The sequence below is a fragment of the Oncorhynchus clarkii genome, chromosome 29 (genome assembly GCF_045791955.1).
Source record: "Oncorhynchus clarkii lewisi isolate Uvic-CL-2024 chromosome 29, UVic_Ocla_1.0, whole genome shotgun sequence".
Taxonomy (NCBI): Eukaryota; Metazoa; Chordata; class Actinopteri; order Salmoniformes; family Salmonidae; genus Oncorhynchus; species Oncorhynchus clarkii.
Window position 1 is genome coordinate 44,525,790 of NC_092175.1, and position 19,305 is coordinate 44,545,094.

The following is a 19,305-nucleotide window of genomic DNA, read 5'->3' on the forward strand; positions in this document are numbered from 1 at the left end:
TGCAAAAATCGCTAAAGCTGGAGACTCTTATTTCCCTCACGAACTTCAAGCACCAGCTGTCAGAGCAGCTCACAGATCACTGCAACTGTACATAGCCCATCCAACTACCTCATCCCCATACTTTATTTATTTATTTATTTTTGCTCCTTTGCATCCCAGTATCTCTACCTGCACATTCATCTTCTGCACATCTATCACTCCAGTGTTTAATTGCTATATCGTAATTACCTCACCACTATGGCCTATTGTATTGCCTTACCTCCCTTATCCTACCTCATTTGCACACACTGTATATATACTTTTTATTTTTCAATGCTATATATATATAATATATTTTATTTTTCAATTGTATTATTGACTGCATGGTTTGTTTATTCCATGTGTAACTGTGTTGTTGTTTGTGTCGAACTTGTTTGCTTTATCTTGGCCAGGTCGCAGTTGTAAACGAGAACTTGTTTTCAACTAGCCTACTTGGTTAACTGGGCTACCTGGTTAACTAGCTTACCTGGTTAAATAAAGGTAAAATGAAATAAAATAAACATCCCAAACACACACAAACACACAGAGAGAGAGAGAGAAGCATCATGACAGGAATTCAGATTACACATTGACTGTTGTTGTGCTGAGGAGTGAGCTAACTATTTACACATACCCACACCCACACACACACAGAAGACTGAGATAGAGAGAGAGAGAGAGAGAGAGAGAGAGAGAGACTCACACACACACACACAGAAACACAGACGGACAGACACAAGGACACACACACACACACACACACACACACACACTGTGGGAATACTGTGCTGCCAGTCAAAGAGGCATTTCATCCAGCCTGACAGTGACAGACACAGCCTGATAAACGTCCACAGAGAAGAGGCCAAAACACACACACACACACTGTGTTGACAGACATAAATGTAGATCTTCATTTGATCACTCTTTTGTTGCTGAGAATGTTCCTGCAAACTTGCAGTGTATTTGAGTTTTTAAAAAGGCTTCTGAAGTTTGTAGATTCCAATTTTATATTTCAGACTTAATTTGCCCTAACGAAAAATGAAGAATCAACCGCTACAAAAATGTTGATTATACATATTTACATATTTCCATATTTCCACATTTCCTGTTGCTGCAGGAACATTTTACTGATGTAGCAAACTGGCTCAAATTAAGATCCTACATCTGTAGACGCAGTTTCAATCAATAGTGTCTTTAATGCCATGCCTGACACACTGGGACAAGGATGGCCTTCACACACACACACACACACACAGCAACCCCCCCCCCCCCCCCATACACACACACAGCAAACCCCCCCCATACACACACACAGCAACCCCCCCCCCATACACACACACAGCAACCCCCCCCCACATACACAAACACACATATATCCCCTTAACTGCCCTGAATGTAGTAAATGTAACAGTAGTAGTAACAGTAGTAGTAACAGTAGTAGTAACAGTAGTAGTAACAGTAGTAGTAACAGTAGTAGTAACAGTAGTCGTAGTAACAGTAGTAGTAACAGTAGTAGTAACAGTAGTAGTAGTAGTAACAGTAACAGTAGTAGTAACAGTAGCAGCAACAGTGGTAGTAACAGTAACAGTAGCAGTAACAGTAGTAGTAGTAGTAGTAGTAGTAACAGTAGTAGTAACAGTAACAGTAGTAAGAGTAACAGTAGTAAGAGTAACAGTAGTAGTAACAGTAACATTAGCAGTAACAGTAGCTGTAACAGTAACAGTAGTAGTGCCAGTAGTAGAAATAGTAGTAGTAACAGTCGTATTAATAGTAGTAAAAGTAGTAACCATAGTAACAGCAGCAGTAGTAGCAGTCGTAGTAACAGTGGCAGTAACAGAAACACCAGTAACAGTAGCAGTAACAGTAGTAGTAACAGTAGCAGTAACAGAAACAGCAGTAGCAGTAGTAACAGTGGTAGTAACAGTAGTGACAGTAGTAACCGTAGTAAAAGTAGTAGTAACAGTAGTAGTAACAGTAGTAGTAACAGTAGAAACAGAAGTAATAGTATTAGTAACAGTAGAAGTAACAGAAACCGCAGTAACAGTAACAGTAGCAGTAACGGTAGTAGTAACAGTAACAGTAGCAGTAACAGTAGTAGTAACAGTAGTAGTAACAGTAACAGTAGTAGTAACAGTAGTAGTAACAGTAACAGTAGCAGTAACAGCAGCAGTAACAGTAGTAGTAACAGTAGAAACAGCAGTAATAGTATTAGTAACAGTAGAAGTAACAGAAACCGCAGTAACAGTAACAGTAGCAGTAACGGTAGTAGTAACAGTAGCAGTAACAGTAACAGTAGCAGTAACGGTAGTAGTAACAGTAGCAGTAACAGTAACAGTAGTAGTAACAGTAGTAGTAACAGTAACAGTAGCAGTAACAGTAACAGTAGTAGTAACGTTAGTAGTAACAGTAACAGTAGTAGTAACAGTAGTAGTAACAGTAACAGTAACAGTAGCAGTAACAGTGATAGTAACGGTAGTAGTAACAGTAACAGTAGTAGTAACAGTAGTAGTAACAGTAACAGTAGTAGTAACAGTAGAAACAGCAGTAATAGTATTAGTAACAGTAGAAGTAACAGAAACAGCAGTAACAGTAGTAGTAGAAGTAGTAACAGTAGCAGTAGCAGTAACAGTAACAGTAGAAACAGTAGTAGTAGCAGAAACAGCAGTAATAGTAGTAGTGGTAACAGTAGTAGTGGTAACAGTAGTAGTGGTAACAGTAGTAGTAGTAGTAGTAGTAACAGCAACAGTAGTAGTAACAGTAACAGTAGTAGTGGTAACAGTAGTAGTAACAGTAACGGTAGCAGTAACAGTAGTAGTGGTAACAGTAGTAGTAACAGTAACGGTAGCAGTAACAGTAACAGTAGTAGTAACAGTAGTAGTAACAGTAACAGTAACAGTAGTAGTAACAGTAGTAGTAACAGTAGTAGTAACAGTAACAGTAGTAGTAACAGTAGTGGTAACAGTAACAGTAGCAGTAACAGTAACAGTAGTAGTAACAGTAGTAGTAACAGTAACAGTAGCAGTAACAGTAACAGTAACAGTGACAGTAACAGTAGCAGTAACAGTAACAGTAGTAGTAACAGTGGTAGTAACAGTAGTAGTAACAGTAACAGTAACAGTAACAGTAGTAGTAACAGTAGTAGTAAAAGTAACAGTAGCAGTAACAGTAACAGTAGTAGTAACGGTAGTAGTAACAGTAACAGTAGTAGTAACAGTAGTAGTAACAGTAGCAGTAACAGTAACAGTAGCAGTAACAGTGGTAGTAACGGTAGTAGTAACAGTAACAGTAGTAGTAACAGTAGTAGTAACAGTAACAGTAGCAGTAACAGTAGTAGTAACAGTAGAAACAGCAGTAATAGTATTGGTAACAGTAGAAGTAACAGAAACAGCAGTAACAGTAGTAGTAGAAGTAGTAACAGTAGCAGTAGCAGTAACAGTAACAGTAGAAACAGTAGTAGTAGCAGTAACAGAAACAGCAGTAATAGTAGTAGTGGTAACAGTAGTAGTGGTAACAGTAGTAGTGGTAACAGTAGTAGTAGTAGTAGTAGTAACAGCAACAGTAGTAGTAACAGTAACAGTAGTAGTGGTAACAGTAGTAGTAACAGTAACGGTAGCAGTAACAGTAACGGTAGTAGTAACAGTAACAGTAGTAGTGGTAACAGTAGTAGTAACAGTAACGGTAGCAGTAACAGTAACAGTAGTAGTAACAGTAGTAGTAACAGTAACAGTAACAGTAGTAGTAACAGTAGTAGTAACAGTAACAGTAGTAGTAACAGTAGTAGTAACAGTAACAGTAGCAGTAACAGTAACAGTAGTAGTAACAGTAGTAGTAACAGTAACAGTAGCAGTAACAGTAACAGTAACCGTGACAGTAACAGTAGCAGTAACAGTAGCAGTAACAGTAGTAGTAGTAACAACAGTAGTAGCAACAGTAACAGTAGTAACAGTAACAGTAGTAACAGTAGTAACAGTAGTAACAGTAACAGTAGTAGTAGTAGTAGCAACAGTAGCAGTAGTAACAGTAACAGTAGTAGTAACAGTAACAGTAGTAACAGTAACAGTAGTAACAGTAGTAACAGTAGTAGTAACAGTAACAGTAGTAACAGTAGTAGTAGTAGCAATAGTAGCAGTAGTAACAGTAACAGTAGTAGTAGTAACCATAGTAATAGTAGTAGAAGTAACAGTTACAGTAGTAACAGTAACAGTAGTAGTAACAGTAGTAGTGGTAGTAGTAATAGTAGTAGTAGTAACAGTAGTAGTAGTAACAGTAGTAGTAACAGTAGCAGTTGTAGTAACAGTAGTAGCAGCAGTAACAGGAGTAGTAACAGTGGCAGTAACAGTAGCAGTAGTAGTAACAGTGACAGTAGTATTAACAGTAGTAGTAACAGTGACAGTAGTATTAACAGTATTAGTAACAGTGACAGTAACAGCGGCAGTAACAGTAGCAGTAGTAGTAGTAACAGTAGTAGTAACAGTAGTAGTAAGAGTAACAGTAGTAGCAGTAACAGTAGTCGTAACAGTAGTAGTAACAGTGACAGTAACAGCGGCAGTAACAGTAGCAGTAGTAGTAACAGTAACAGTAGTGGTAACAGTAATAGTAACAGTAGTAACAGTAGTAACAGTAGCAGTAGTAGTAACAGAAACAGTAACAGTAACATTAGTAGTAACAGCAGTAGTAACAGTAGTAGTAACAGTGGCAGTAACATTAGCAGTAGTAGAAACAGTAGTAGTAACAGTAGTAGTAACAGTAGTAGTAAGAGTAACAGTAGTAGCAGTAACATTAGTCGTAACAGTAGTAGTAACAGTGGCAGTAACAGTAGCAGTAACAGTGGCAGTTGTAGTAACAGTAGTAGTAACATTGGCAGTAACAGTAGTAGTAACAGTAGTAACAGTGTGACTATACCAGTAGTAACAGTAGTATTAACAGTAGTAACAGTAGTAGTAACAGTAGTAACAGTGTGACTGTACCAGTGGTAGTAACAGTAGTAAAAGTGTGACTGCACCAGTAGTAACAGTAGTAGTAACAGTACTAACAGTGTGACTCTACCAGTGATAGTAACAGTAGTAAAAGTGTGACTGTACCAGTAGTAACAGTAGTAGTAACATTAGTAACAGTAACAGTAACAGTAGTAACAGTAGTAACAGCAGTAGTAACATTAGTAACAGTAACAGTAGTAACAGTAGTAACAGTAGTAACAGTAGTAGGAACATTAGTAACAGTAACAGTAGTAACAGTAGTAACAGTAGTAACAGTAGTAACAGTGTGACTATACCAGTAGTAACAGTAGTAGTAACAGTAGTAGTAACAGTGGCAGTAACAGTAGTAGCAGTAGTAGTAACAGTAGTAACCGTAGTAACAGTAACAGTAGTAACAACAGTGGTAACAGTAGTAACAGTAACAGTAACAGTAGTAACATTAGTAACGGTAGTATCAGTAGTAACAGTGTGACTGTACCAGTAGTAACAGTAGTAACAGTGTGACTTTGCCAGTGGTAGTAACAGTAGTAACAGTAGCAGTAGTAGTAACAGTAGTAGTAACAATAGTAACAGTAACAGTAGTAACAGTAGTAACAGTAGTAGTAACAGTAGTAACAGTAACAGTAACTGTAGTAGTAGTAACAGTAGTAACAGTGACAGTAACAGTAGTAACAGTGGTAGTAACAGTAGTAACAGTAGTAGTAACAGTAGTAGTAACAGTAGTAATAGTAACAGCAACAGTAGTAACAGTAGTAACAGTAACAGTAGTAACAGTAACAGTAGTAACAGTAGTAACAGTAACAGTAGTAACAGTAACAGTGTGACTGTGGTACCAGCAGGAGACAGAGTAGTCTATAGTCTGAATATGCGGTAAACCTGCTGATCTGGGATCAGTCTTCCTTTCTCTCTCTCTCGCTCTCCGATCACCCCAGTCCCTACTCTCTCCGTCACCCCTCTCTCCCCTCACATTCTCTCTCTCTCTGTCACCTCTCTCTCCCCTATATCTTTCTCTCTGTCTCTCTCACCCATCACCCCACTCCCTATTCTCTCCGTCACCTCTCTCTCCCCTATATCTTTCTCTCTCTCTCTCACCCATCACCCCACTCCCTATTCTCTCCGTCACCCCTCTCTCCCCCTCTCTTTCTCTGTCACCCCTCTCCCCCCTATATCTTTATCTCTCTCTCTCTCTTTGTCACCCCTCTCCCTCTCCCTTTCTCTCTCTCTCTTTCTGTCACCCCTCTCCCCTATATCTTTCTCTCTTTCTCTCTCTGTCACCCCTCTCTCCTTCTCCCTTTCTCTCTCTCTCTCTGTCACCCCTCTCTCCCACTCCCTATCTCTCTCTCTCTCTGTCACCCCTCTCCCCCCTATCTCTCTCTCTCTCTCTCTGTCACCTCTCTCTCTCTCTCTGTCACCCCTCTCCCCCCTATCTCTCTCTCTCTCTCTCTCTCTCTCTGTCACCTCTCTCTCTCTCTCTCTTTCACCCCTATCTCCTCCTCCCTTTCTCTCTTTCTCTCTCTGTCACCCCTATCTCCTCCTCCCTTTCTCTCGTTCTCTCTCTGTCTCCCTGTGTCTCTCTCCCTCTCTCTTTGTTTATTGTGATGAAGTATTAATGCAAGAGCCCCAGTTGCCTCTCCCTGACCTTGTCACACACACACACACAGTGAACGCTAACACACACACTCCACGTCACCGTGACCTTTCTCTCCACTCTCCTGTTCACAATTTTGCCTGAAGCTGGTCAGGCAAGCTGCTCCCAGCCTGCATGTACTGTCCAGACACACACACACACACACACAGTGCCCCTAGCCTGCATATACTGTCCAGACCCCCCCCCCCCCCCCCCACACACACACACACACACACACATTAACCTCTTTGATCTCTAGGGGCGCTATTTCATTTTTGGATAAAAAACGTTCCCGTTTTAAGCGCGATATTTTGTCACGAAAAGATGCTCAACTATGCATATTCTTGACAGTTTTTGAAAGAAAACACTCTGAAGTTTCAGAATCTGCAAAGATATTGTCTGTAAGTGCCCCAGAACTCATTCTACAGGCGAAACCAAGATGATGCATCAACCAGGAAATGAGCAGAATTTCTGAAGCTCTGTTTTCCATTGTCTCCTTATATGGCTGTGATTGCGCAAGGAATGAGCCTACACTTTCTGTCGTTCCCCCAAAGTGTTAGCAGCATTGTGACGTATTTGTAGGCATATCATTGGAAGATTGACCATAAGAGACTACATTTTCCAAGTGTCCGCCTGGTGTCCCTGCGTCGAAATTGGAGCGTAAAGCCAGGTGCAATTATTTTTCCATTTGAGAGCAAGGAGAAACCAGGCTTCCACGAAGGATATATCATTGAAGAGATATGTGGAAAAACACCTTGAGGATTGATTCTAAACCACGTTTGCCATGTTTCAGTCGATATTATGGAGTTAATTTGGAAAAAAGTTTGCGTTTTGAGGGCTGAATTTTCGTTTTTTTTTTTTTTTTTTTTTTTTTGGTAGCCAAATGTGATGTACAAAACGGAGCTATTTCTAATACACAAAGAATCTTTTTGGAAAAACGGAGCATCTGCTATCTAACTGAGAGTCTCCTCATTGAAAACATCAGAAGTTCTTCAAAGGTAAGTTATTTTATTTGAAGGCTTTACTTGTTTTTGTGATAGTTGCCTGCTAAATGCTAACGCTAATGCTAACGCTAATGCTAACGCTAAATGCTACGCTAGCTAGCTACTGTTACACAAATTATTGTTTTCCTATGGTTGAAAAGCATATTTTGAAAATCTGAGATGACAGTGTTGTTAACAAAAGGCTAAGCTTGAGAGCTAGCATATTTATTTCATTTCATTTGCGATTTTCATGAATAGTTAACGTTGCGTTATGGTAATGAGCTTAGGTCTATAAATAGAATCCCGGATCCGGGTTTGGTCGTCGCAACAGGTTAAGTGCCCTTGGCCTGCATATACTGTCCAGACCCCCCCCCCCCCCACACACACACACACTCACACACACACACACACACAGTGCCCCTAGCCTGCATATACTGTCCAGACACACACACACACACACACAAACACGCGCGCGCACACACACACACACACACACACTGCTCCTAGCCTGCATATATAAAGTTTGGTGGAGGAGGAATAATGTTCTGGGGCTGTTTTTCGTGGTTCGGGCCCCTTAGTTCCAGGGAAGGGAAATCTAAATGCTACAGCATACAATGACGTTCTAGATGATTCTGTGCTTCCAACTTTATGGCAACAGTTTGGTGAAGGTCCTTTCCTGTTTCAGCATTAGAATGCCCCCCGTGCACAAAGAGAGGTCCACACAGAAATGGTTTGTCGATACGGAAGAACTTGACTGGCCTGCTACGAGGCCTGACCTCAACCCCATCGAACACCTTTGGGATGAATCGGAACGCCGACTGCGAGCCAGGACTAATCGGCCAACATCAGTGCCCGACCTCACTAAGAAGAGTGGAGGATGTTATAGCAGCAAAGGGGAGGGGGGGGCAACTCCATATTCACACCATTGATTTTGGAATGAGATGATGGACCAGCAGTGTATGAATAGTGTATATATGTGGTTATATATATACACGCACACTGAACAAAAATATAAACGAAACATGTAAAGACATTATCCATATGCACAAAAACCTATTTCTCTAAAATTTTGTGAACAAATTTGTTTACATCCCTTTGTATTTCTCCTTTGCCAAGATAATCCTCAGGGGATAGGGCTGGGTACTGTAGGTATTAGTCTTGTCCAGATGGGGCAGGGTACTGTAGGTGTTAGTCTTGTCCAGATGGGGCAGGGTACTGTAGGTATTAGTCTTGTCCAGATGGGGATAGGGCAGGGTACTGTAGGTATTAGTCTTGTCCAGGTGAGGATAGGGCAGGGTACTGTAGGTATTAGTCTTGTCCAGATGGGGATAGGGCAGGGTACTGTAGGTATTAGTCTTGTCCAGATGGGGGCAGGGTACTGTAGGTATTAGTCTTGTCCAGATGGGGATAGGGCAGGGTACTGTAGGTACTAGTCGTGTCCAGATGGGGATAGGGCAGGGTACTGTAGGTATTAGTCTTGTCCAGATGGGGATAGGGCAGGGTACTGTAGGTATTAGTATTGTCCAGATGGGGTTAGGGCAGGGTACTGTAGGTATTAGTCTTGTCCAGATGGGGTTAAGGCAGGGTACTGTAGGTATTCCTCTTGTCCAGATGGGGCAGGGTACTGTAGGTATTAGTCTTGTCCAGATGGGGATAGGGCAGGGTACTGTAGGTATTCCTCTTGTCCAGATGGGGCAGGGTACTGTAGGTATTAGTCTTGTCCAGATGGGGATAGGGCTGGGTACTGCAGGTATTAGTCTTGTCCAGATGGGGTTAGGGCAGGGTACTGTAGGTATTAGTCTTGTCCAGATGGGGCAGGGTACTGTAGGTATTAGTCTTGTCCAGATGGGGATAGGGCAGGGTACTATAGGTATTAGTCTTGTCCAGATGGGGATAGGGCAGGGTACTGTAGGTATTCCTCTTGTCCAGATGGGGATAGGGCAGGGTACTGTAGGTATTAGTTTTGTCCAGATGGGGCAGGGTACTGTAGGTGTTAGTCTTGTCCAGATGGGGCAGGGTACTGTAGGTATTAGTCTTGTCCAGATGGGGCAGGGTACTGTAGGTATTCCTCTTGTCCAGATGGGGCAAGGTACTGTAGGTATTAGTCTTGTCCAGATGGGGCAGGGTACTGTAGGTATTCCTCTTGTCCAGATGGGGATAGGGCAGGGTACTGTAGGTATTAGTCTTGTCCATATGGGGATAGGGCAGGGTACTGTAGGTATTAGTCGTGTCCAGATGGGGATAGGGCAGGGTACTGTAGGTAATACTCTTGTCCAGATGGGGCTAGGGCAGGGTACTGTAGGTATTAGTCTTGTCCAGATTGGGCAGGGTACTGTAGGTATTAGTCGTGTCCAGATGGGGCAGGGTACTGTAGGTGTTAGTCTTGTCCAGATGGGGCAGGGTACTGTAGGTATTAGTCTTGTCCAGATGGGACAGGGTACTGTAGGTATTACTCTTGTCCAGACGGGGCAGGGTACTGTAGGTATTAGTCTTGTCCAGATGGGGATAGGGCAGGGTACTGTAGGTATTAGTCTTGTCCAGATGGGGATAGGGCAGGGTACTGTAGGTATTAGTCTTGTCCAGATGGGGAAGGGGCAGGGTGCTGTAGGTATTACTCTTGTCCAGATGGCGTTAGGGCTGGGTACTGTAGGTATTAGTCTTGTCCAGATGGGGCTAGGGCAGGGTACTGTAGGTATTAGTCTTGTCCAGATGGGGATAGGGCAGGGTACTGTAGGTATTGGTCTTGTCCAGATGAGGATAGGGCAGAGTACTGTAGGTATTAGTCTTGTCCAGATGGGGCAGGGTACTGTAGGTATTAGTCTTGTCCAGATAGGGTTAGGGCGGGGTACTGTAGGTACTAGTCTTGTCCAGATGGGGATAGGGCAGGGTACTGTAGGTATTAGTCTTGTCCAGATGGGGATAGGGCAGGGTACTGTAGGTAATACTCTTGTCCAGATGGGGCTAGGGCAGGGTACTGTAGGTATTAGTCTTGTCCAGATTGGGCAGGGTACTGTAGGTATTAGTCTTGTCCAGATGGGGATAGGGCAGGGTACTGTAGGTGTTAGTCTTGTCCAGATGGGGCAGGGTACTGTAGGTATTACTCTTGTCCAGATGGGGTTAGGGCAGGGTACTGTAGGTATTAGTCTTGTCCAGATAGGGATAGGGCTGGGTACTGTAGGTATTAGTCTTGTCCAGATGGGGATAGGGCAGGGTACTGTAGGTATTAGTCTTGTCCAGATGGGGCAGGGTACTGTAGGTATTAGTCTTGTCCAGATGGGGATAGGGCAGGGTACTGTAGGTATTAGTCTTGTCCAGATGGGGATAGGGCAGGGTACTGTAGGTACTAGTCTTGTCCAGATGGGAATAGGGCTGGGTACTGTAGGTATTAGTCTTGTCCAGATGGGGATAGGGCGGGGTACTGTAGGTACTAGTCTTGTCCAGATGGGGATAGGGCAGGGTACTGTAGGTATTAGTCTTGTCCAGATGGGGATAGGGCAGGGTACTGTAGGTACTAGTCTTGTCCAGGTGGGGATAGGGCAGGGTACTGTAGGTATTAGTCTTGTCCAGATGGGGATAGGGCAGGGTACTGTAGGTAATACTCTTGTCCAGATGGGGATAGGGCAGGGTACTGTAGGTATTAGTCTTGTCCAGTTTGGGCAGGGTACTGTAGGTATTAGTCTTGTCCAGATGGGGATAGGGCAGGGTACTGTAGGTGTTAGTCTTGTCCAGATGGGGCAGGGTACTGTAGGTATTACTCTTGTCCAGATGGGGATAGGGCAGGGTACTGTAGGTATTAGTCGTGTCCAGATGGGGCAGGGTACTGTAGGTGTTAGTCTTGTCACGATGGGGCAGGGTACTGTAGGTTTTAGTCTTGTCCAGATGGGGATAGGGTACTGTAGGTATTACTCTTGTCCAGACGGGGCAGGGTACTGTAGGTATTAGTCTTGTCCAGATGGGGATAGGGCAGGGTACTGTAGGTATTAGTCTTGTCCAGATGGGGATAGGGCAGGGTACTGTAGGTATTAGTCTTGTCCAGATGGGGATAGGGCAGGGTACTGTAGGTATTAGTTTTGTCCAGATGGGGCAGGGTACTGTAGGTATTAGTCTTGTCCAGATGGGGATAGGGCAGGGTACTGTAGGTATTAGTCTTGTCCAGATGGGGATAGGGCAGGGTGCTGTAGGTATTACTCTTGTCCAGATGGCATTGGGGCTGGGTACTGTAGGTATTAGTCTTGTCCAGATGGGGCTAGGGCAGGGTACTGTAGGTATTAGTCTTGTCCAGATGGGGATAGGGCAGGGTACTGTAGGTATTGGTCTTGTCCAGATGAGGATAGGGCAGAGTACTGTAGGTATTAGTCTTGTCCAGATGGGGCAGGGTACTGTAGGTATTAGTCTTGTCCAGATGGGGATAGGGCAGGGTACTGTAGGTATTCCTCTTGTCCAGATGGGGTTAGGGCAGGGTACTGTAGGTATTAGTCTTGTCCAGATGGGGTTAGGGCAGGGTACTGTAGGTATTAGTCTTGTCCAGATGGGGATAGGGCAGGGTACTGTAGGTATTAGTCTTGTCCAGATGGGGATAGGGCAGGGTACTGTAGGTATTAGTCTTGTCCAGATGGGGTTAGGGCAGGGTACTGTAGGTATTAGTCTTTTCCAGATGGGGATAGGACAGGGTACTGTAGGTATTAGTCTTGTCCAGATGGGGTTAGGGCAGGGTACTGTAGGTATTAGTCTTGTCCAGATGGGGATAGGGCATGGTACTGTAGGTATTAGTCTTGTCCAGATGGGGATAGGGCAGGGTACTGTAGGTATTAGTCTTGTCCAGATGGGGATAGGGCAGGGTACTGTAGGTATTAGTCTTGTCCAGATGGGGCAGGGTACTGTAGGTATTAGTCTTGTCCAGATGGGGCAGGGTACTGTAGGTATTAGTCTTGTCCAGATGGGGATAGGGCAGGGTACTGTAGGTATTAGTCTTGTCCAGATGGGGCAGGGTACTGTAGGTATTAGTCTTGTCCAGATGGGGATAGGGCAGGGTACTGTAGGTATTAGTCTTGTCCAGATGGGGATAGGGCAGGGTACTGTAGGTATTAGTCTTGTCCAGATGGGGATAGGGCAGGGTACTGTAGGTATTAGTCTTGTCCAGATGGGGATAGGGCAGGGTACTGTAGGTATTCCTCTTGTCCAGATGGGGATAGGGCAGGGTACTGTAGGTATTAGTCTTGTCCAGATGGGGATAGGGCAGGGTACTGTAGGTATTAGTCTTGTCCAGGTGGGGATAGGGCAGGGTACTGTAGGTATTCCTCTTGTCCAGATGGGGATAGGGCAGGGTACTGTAGGTATTAGTCTTGTCCAGATGGGGATAGGGCAGGGTACTGTAGGTATTCCTCTTGTCCAGATGGGGATAGGGCAGTGCAATGAATTCGTTTAATCCCCCCCCCCCCTTTATTTTACCTTTTGGGGAGGTACGCAAATTGTAATGTGTCTAGGGTGTTGGGTAAGATGGAAGTATATGATCCTTAACTAGTCTCTCAAAGCAACATCAACACACACAGACACAAACACACACATTCTCTCACACTCTCTCTCCCTATTTCATCTGAAGGAATGGGCAGGTACACACAAGTTTTTTATTCATTTTATTTTTGAGTAATTTGGCAGACGTTCTTATCTGAAACGGTTTACAGTTTGTCCATTCATCTTAAGATAGCTGAGGGGAGACAACCACATATCACAGTCATAGTCAGTACATTCATCTTCAGATAGCTAGGTGGACCAGTCATAGTCAGTACATTCATCTTCAGATAGCTAGGTGGACCAGTCATAGTCAGTACATTCATCTTCAGATAGCTAGGTGGACCAGTCATAGTCAGTACATTCATCTTCAGATAGCTAGGTGGACCAGTCATAGTCAGGACATTCATCTTCAGATAGCTAGGTGGACCAGTCATAGTCAGTACATTCATCTTCAGATAGCTAGGTGGACCAGTCATAGTCAGGACATTCATCTTCAGATAGCTAGGTGGACCAGTCATAGTCAGTACATTCATATAGCTAGGTGGACCAGTCATAGTCAGTACATTCATCTTCAGATAGCTAGGTGGACCAGTCATAGTCAGTACATTCATCTTCAGATAGCTAGGTGGACCAGTCATAGTCAGTACATTCATCTCCAGATAGCTAGGTGGATCAGTCATAGTCAGTCCATTCATCTCCAGATAGCTAGGTGGACCAGTCATAGTCAGTACATTCATCTTCAGATAGCTAGGTGGACCAGTCATAGTCAGGACATTCATCTTCAGATAGCTAGGTGGACCAGTCATAGTCAGTACATTCATATTCAGATAGCTAGGTGGACCAGTCATAGTCAGTACATTCATCTCCAGATAGCTAGGTGGACCAGTCATAGTCAGTACATTCATCTCCAGATAGCTAGGTGGACCAGTCATAGTCAGTACATTCATCTCCAGATAGCTAGGTGGACCAGTCATAGTCAGTACATTCATCTCCAGATAGCTAGGTGGACCAGTCATAGTCAGTACATTCATCTTCAGATAGCTAGGTGGACCAGTCATAGTCAGTACATTCATCTCCAGATAGCTAGGTGGATCAGTCATAGTCAGTCCATTCATCTCCAGATAGCTAGGTGGACCAGTCATAGTCAGTACATTCATCTCCAGATAGCTAGGTGGACCAGTCATAGTCAGTACATTCATCTTCAGATAGCTAGGTGGACCAGTCATAGTCAGTACATTCATCTTCAGATAACTAGGTGGACCAGTCATAGTCAGGACATTCATCTTCAGATAGCTAGGTGGACCAGTCATAGTCAGTACATTCATATAGCTAGGTGGACCAGTCATAGTCAGTACATTCATCTTCAGATAGCTAGGTGGACCAGTCATAGTCAGTACATTCATCTTCAGATAGCTAGGTGGACCAATCATAGTCAGTACATTCATCTTCAGATGAGTCAGAGCTAGAAAGGTAGAAAAATGTCAACAACAACAACAAAAAGGGTGGTGCTCTGTGTTTTCAGAAGATGGACAGGGATTCTACTGTCCTAGCCTCACAGGAGAGCTGCCCCCCCCCCTCCATAAGGGTGGGAGGGCCAAGAGCCCAGAGTTGGCAGAACGGAGTGCTCGGGTTGGGGTGTAGGGTTGGAGCAGAGCCTGAAGATAAGGAGGGGCAGTTCTTTTTTTGCTGCTCCGTAGGCAAGTACCATGGTCTTATAGTGGATGTGAGCTGCTTCAGGAAGACAGTGACGTGTGCGGAGGAGTGGACACACACATCATTGAGATCATCCACACAAAAAAAAACAGCCAGGCTGCCAGCTAGCTGCTACTAGCAAGGGAAGGAGACTTTTCCTCGCTTTCACAAAATCACTTTGCTATCACCCCAGTGTGGGACTGGTGAGAAAATCACATTACTACAAAAAGATGTCTGCTGTTCCAAAAATCCCACTCCACCAATCAACGGGGTGAAGCTTGAACTAATCTGTTCTCCCATTCTATCTATGCTCTATCAATTCTCCCATTCTATCTATGCTCTATCAATTCTCCCATTCTATCTATGCTCTATCAATTCTCCCATTCTATCTATGCTCTATCAATTCTCCCATTCTATCTATGCTCTATCAATTCTCCCATTCTATCTATGCTCTATCAATTCTCCCATTCTATCTATGCTCTATCAATTCTCCCATTCTATCTATGCTCTATCAATTCTCCCATTCTATCTATGCTCTATCAATTCTCCCATTCTATCTATGCTCTATCAATTCTCCCATTCTATCTATGCTCTATCAATTATCGCATTCATACTCTAATCATTCTTCCATTCTTTCCTCCCTTCTCTATCCATGCTCTATCAATTATCAAATTCATACTCTACTCATTCTCCGTTCTATATTTTCTCTTGTTCATGCTCTAATCATTCTCCCATTCTATCCCGTTCTCCAGTTAAAACCATCTATTAGGCTGCTGAATAACGGGCTATTGGTCTACAATCACTCAGCCTAAAGGGCACTGGGATTGAACTCGTGATGCTCGGAGCTGGCTGCTTAGACCCCTGCCCCACCGCAGTTCACAATGCTTTAGCAAGCCTTGAGAATACCGGATGGTAATAGCACTTCGTTTTTTTTACTATTTTGATTTGAGCCCTAACCTTTTCCACTCGGAATGAATGTCTTAAGTGTCAACCTTTGAGTTGTTTCTGTTTATCACTGTAACCACGCATAATGAACACTGTAACAACGCGGAATGAATGTGTACATTTTTTTTTTGACTCTAATCACAATAAGGCAAAATGTCAAAGGGAAACTATGAGATCTTGTTGTGTGTAGAGCACTAAATAAACGCCCAAGAGTCAACATTGGGCGACTCCTGCTGCACATAGCCTAACTACGAATTCACGACTGCACCGCTAAAGCACGAGACGTATTACCGACTAAACGTTTTACACTAACGTCCTTAACTGAATGACTGTCGTCGTGAGAAGAAAAGTGTTATAGTCTACTACACATTTTCCTCTATTTGATTTCAGACAATTCATAATTAACCGATAATGAGACAACATTATGTGCGTGTGCGTGTGTGTGTGTGTGTGTGTGTGTGTGTTGAAGCGGCAACAACAACCTGCGTACCAGGGAGGTTGCCTTGCCTCTGAGGTGTGTGCGGTGCGTTCTTAACCGTTTACCGTTCATTTCAGCATTTAAAACACACTAACACGCACGCGCGCACACACAAATTTGCGAGCACAACAAGCCCCGTAGGCTCCCAAATCACATCCAACAAATTATGCAAATTGTATCGCGTTTAATCCATTGCATTAGCACGTATCTGAGACCCTATGCATGACAGGGCACCTCAGCGACACGCACACACACACACACACACACACACACACACACACACTCCGACGCATGCGAGACCCCGTGCGTGACAGGGCAGTGCCCCCCCAGGCGCAGCGTGAAAATAATGCCCGCAAATGACCCATGAGACTCTCCACTCTCCTCACGCAGTCTCCATCACCTCCTCCTCCCGCATCTCTCTCTCTCAAACAAACACACGCAGACACACACACACACTCAAATATTTGTCCACTCAAAGTTAAAAACAGCAGTCTAACCTTTTAGCAGTATCCCGTAGACGGCGCACAGCGTCAGAACCAAATGATGCTTGAGAATCATCCTGTCTTCTTCTCCTTTATCCCTCTCCCTTTCCTCGTGCTCCCGAAAGCTCCGGTATGTTATCCTGGTGGACTAGCCAAGTCTGTCTTTCGTGTTGCTGGGATATCGGTATATCGGCTCCTCTAATTTAACCGATAGGTAATAATGTTTTAACGTGTTTTTCCTTTATTTATTCTAGTCTCCTTGGGTAGAAGATGTCCCGGTAATTCGGTAGAGTACTGATAAGGTGTAACTGCTCCGTAGCTGTGAGAATGAGTCGGTGTGTATTTCCTCTGGTAAGAAGAAGAGATGTTGCCGTAGTCCGCTCTGCTCTCTCACACAGAATCGGAAAAGTGCCGCTTTGAGCTCAGGAAGGAACGCGAGAGTCTTAGTCCCGCCCACACAATGGTGACTGAAAGAGTTGGTTAACCAATCAGGGCCGCCCATTGGTTGAGCACTGTGTGTCTATGTGTGTCTGTGTGTGTGAGTGAGGGGATTCGATTAGTTGGGCCCGGGCGCCCGGGAGGATTGTTTTTGCACCAGATGAAAATTGATCGCATTCGTTCTGGAAACGGTCTGCCAATCCAAGCCCAAGGCGAAGTCAGCTCAAAACAAAAGTGAAGTAATTAAGCACGTGGAGTAGGATTCTGTGTTTTCACATGCAAAAGTGATTGCTTTTGATTTAAAAAAAAAAGGCTTTATTAGCAATGGAAACTAGTTCGAAAGTTCAAACATATATATTTTATGGATATTGTTATACACTGCTCAAAAAAATAAAGGGAACACTTAAACAACACAATGTAACTCCAATTCAATCACACTTCTGTGAAATCAAACTGTCCACTTAGGAAGCAACACTGATTGACAATACATTTCACATGCTGTTGTGCAAATGGGAATAGACAACAGGTGGAAATTATAGGCAATTAGCAAGACACCCCCAATAAAGGAGTGGTTCTGCAGGTGATAACCACAGACCACTTCTCAGTTCCTATGCCTCCTGGCTGATGTTTTGGTCACTTTTGAATGCTGGCGGTGCTTTCACTCTAGTGGTAGCATGAGACGGAGTCTACAACCCACACAAGTGGCTCAGGTAGTGCAGCTCATCCAGGATGGGACATCAATGCGAGCTGTGGCAAGAAGGTTTGCTGTGTCTGTCAGCATAGTGTCCAGGGCATGGAGGCGCTACCAGGAGACAGGCCAGAACATCAGAAGACGTGGAGGAGGCCGTAGGAGGGCAACAACCCGCCTTTGTGCAAGGAGGAGCAGGAGGAGCACTGCCAGAGCCCTGCAAAATGACCTCCAGCAGGCCACAAATGTGCATGTGTCTGCTCAAATGGTCAGAAACAGACTCCATGAGGGTGGTATGAGGGCCCGACGTCCACAGGTGGGGGTTGTGCTTACAGCCCAACACCATGCAGGACGTTTGGCATTTGCCAGAGAACACCAAGATTGGCAAATTCGCCACTGGCGCCATGTGCTCTTCACAGATGAAAGCAGGTTCACACTGAGCACATGTGACAGACGTGACAGTCTGGAGACGCCGTGGAGAACGTTCTGCTGCCTGAAACATCTTCCAGCATGACCGGTTTGGCGGTGGGTCAGTCATGGTGTGGGGTAGCATTTCTTTGGGGGGCCGCACAGCTTTCCATGTGCTCGCCAGAGGTAGCCTGACTGCCATTAGGTACTGAGATGAGATCCTCAGACCCCTTGTGAGACCATATGCTGGTGCGGTTGGCCCTGGGTTCCTCCTAATGCAAGACAATGCTAGACCTCATGTGGCTGGAGTGTGTCAGCAGTTCCTGCAAGAGGAAGGCATTGATGCTATGGACTGGCCCGCCCGTTCCCCAGACCTGAATCCAATTGAGCACATCTGGGACATCATGTCTCGCTCCATCCACTAACGTTGCACCACAGACTGTCCAGGAGTTGGCGGATGCTTTAGTCCAGATCTGGGAGGAGATCCCTCAGGAGACCATCCGCCACCTCATCAGGAGCATGCCCAGGCGTTGTAGGGAGGTCATACAGGCACGTGGAGGCCACACACACTACTGAGCCTCATTTTGACTTGTTTTAAGGACATTACATCAAAGTTGGATCAGCCTGTAGTGTGGTTTTCCACTTTAATTTTGAGTGTGACTCCAAATCCAGACCTCCGTGGGTTGATTACATTTGATTTCCATTGATCATTTTTTTGTCTGATTTTGTTGTCAGCACATTCATTCAACTATGTAAAGAAAAAAGTATTTAATAAGAATATTTCATTCATTCAGATCTAGGATGTGTTATTTTAGTGTTCCCTCTATTTTTTTTTTGAGCAGTGTATATTTTCTTATTTGTGTCACAACATGACCGAAAGACTTAGATTTGATTTGAGAAAAAATACTTTCAATGCTACTTAACAGCGGTGGGAAAAAGTACCCAATTGTCATGCTGAAGTAAAAGTGTAGGAAATGGAAAGTTACTCGAGTGTAAGTCACCCAGTAAAATACTACTTAAGTCAAATTCTAAAAAGTATTTGGTTCTAAATGTTCTTAA

The 19,305-nt window shown here is 44.1% G+C and overlaps 1 protein-coding gene across 3 annotated transcripts in view; it reads right to left on the reverse strand.

Moving 5' to 3' along the window:
* Positions 1–17,122, reverse strand: part of LOC139388026 (cell adhesion molecule 2a) — a 736,543-nt gene extending 719,421 nt beyond the window's left edge. Inside the window, exon 1 of one of the 3 annotated variants that reach the window (XM_071134516.1) lies at positions 16,728–17,122. In XM_071134516.1, coding sequence (XP_070990617.1) covers positions 16,728–16,788 — 61 coding nt within the window. In that variant the 5' untranslated portion in view covers positions 16,789–17,122. The remainder of the gene's footprint in view (positions 1–16,727) is intronic. The other 2 variants (XM_071134515.1, XM_071134517.1) reach the window with 2 other exon arrangements.
* Positions 17,123–19,305: the final 2,183 nt, after the last annotated feature.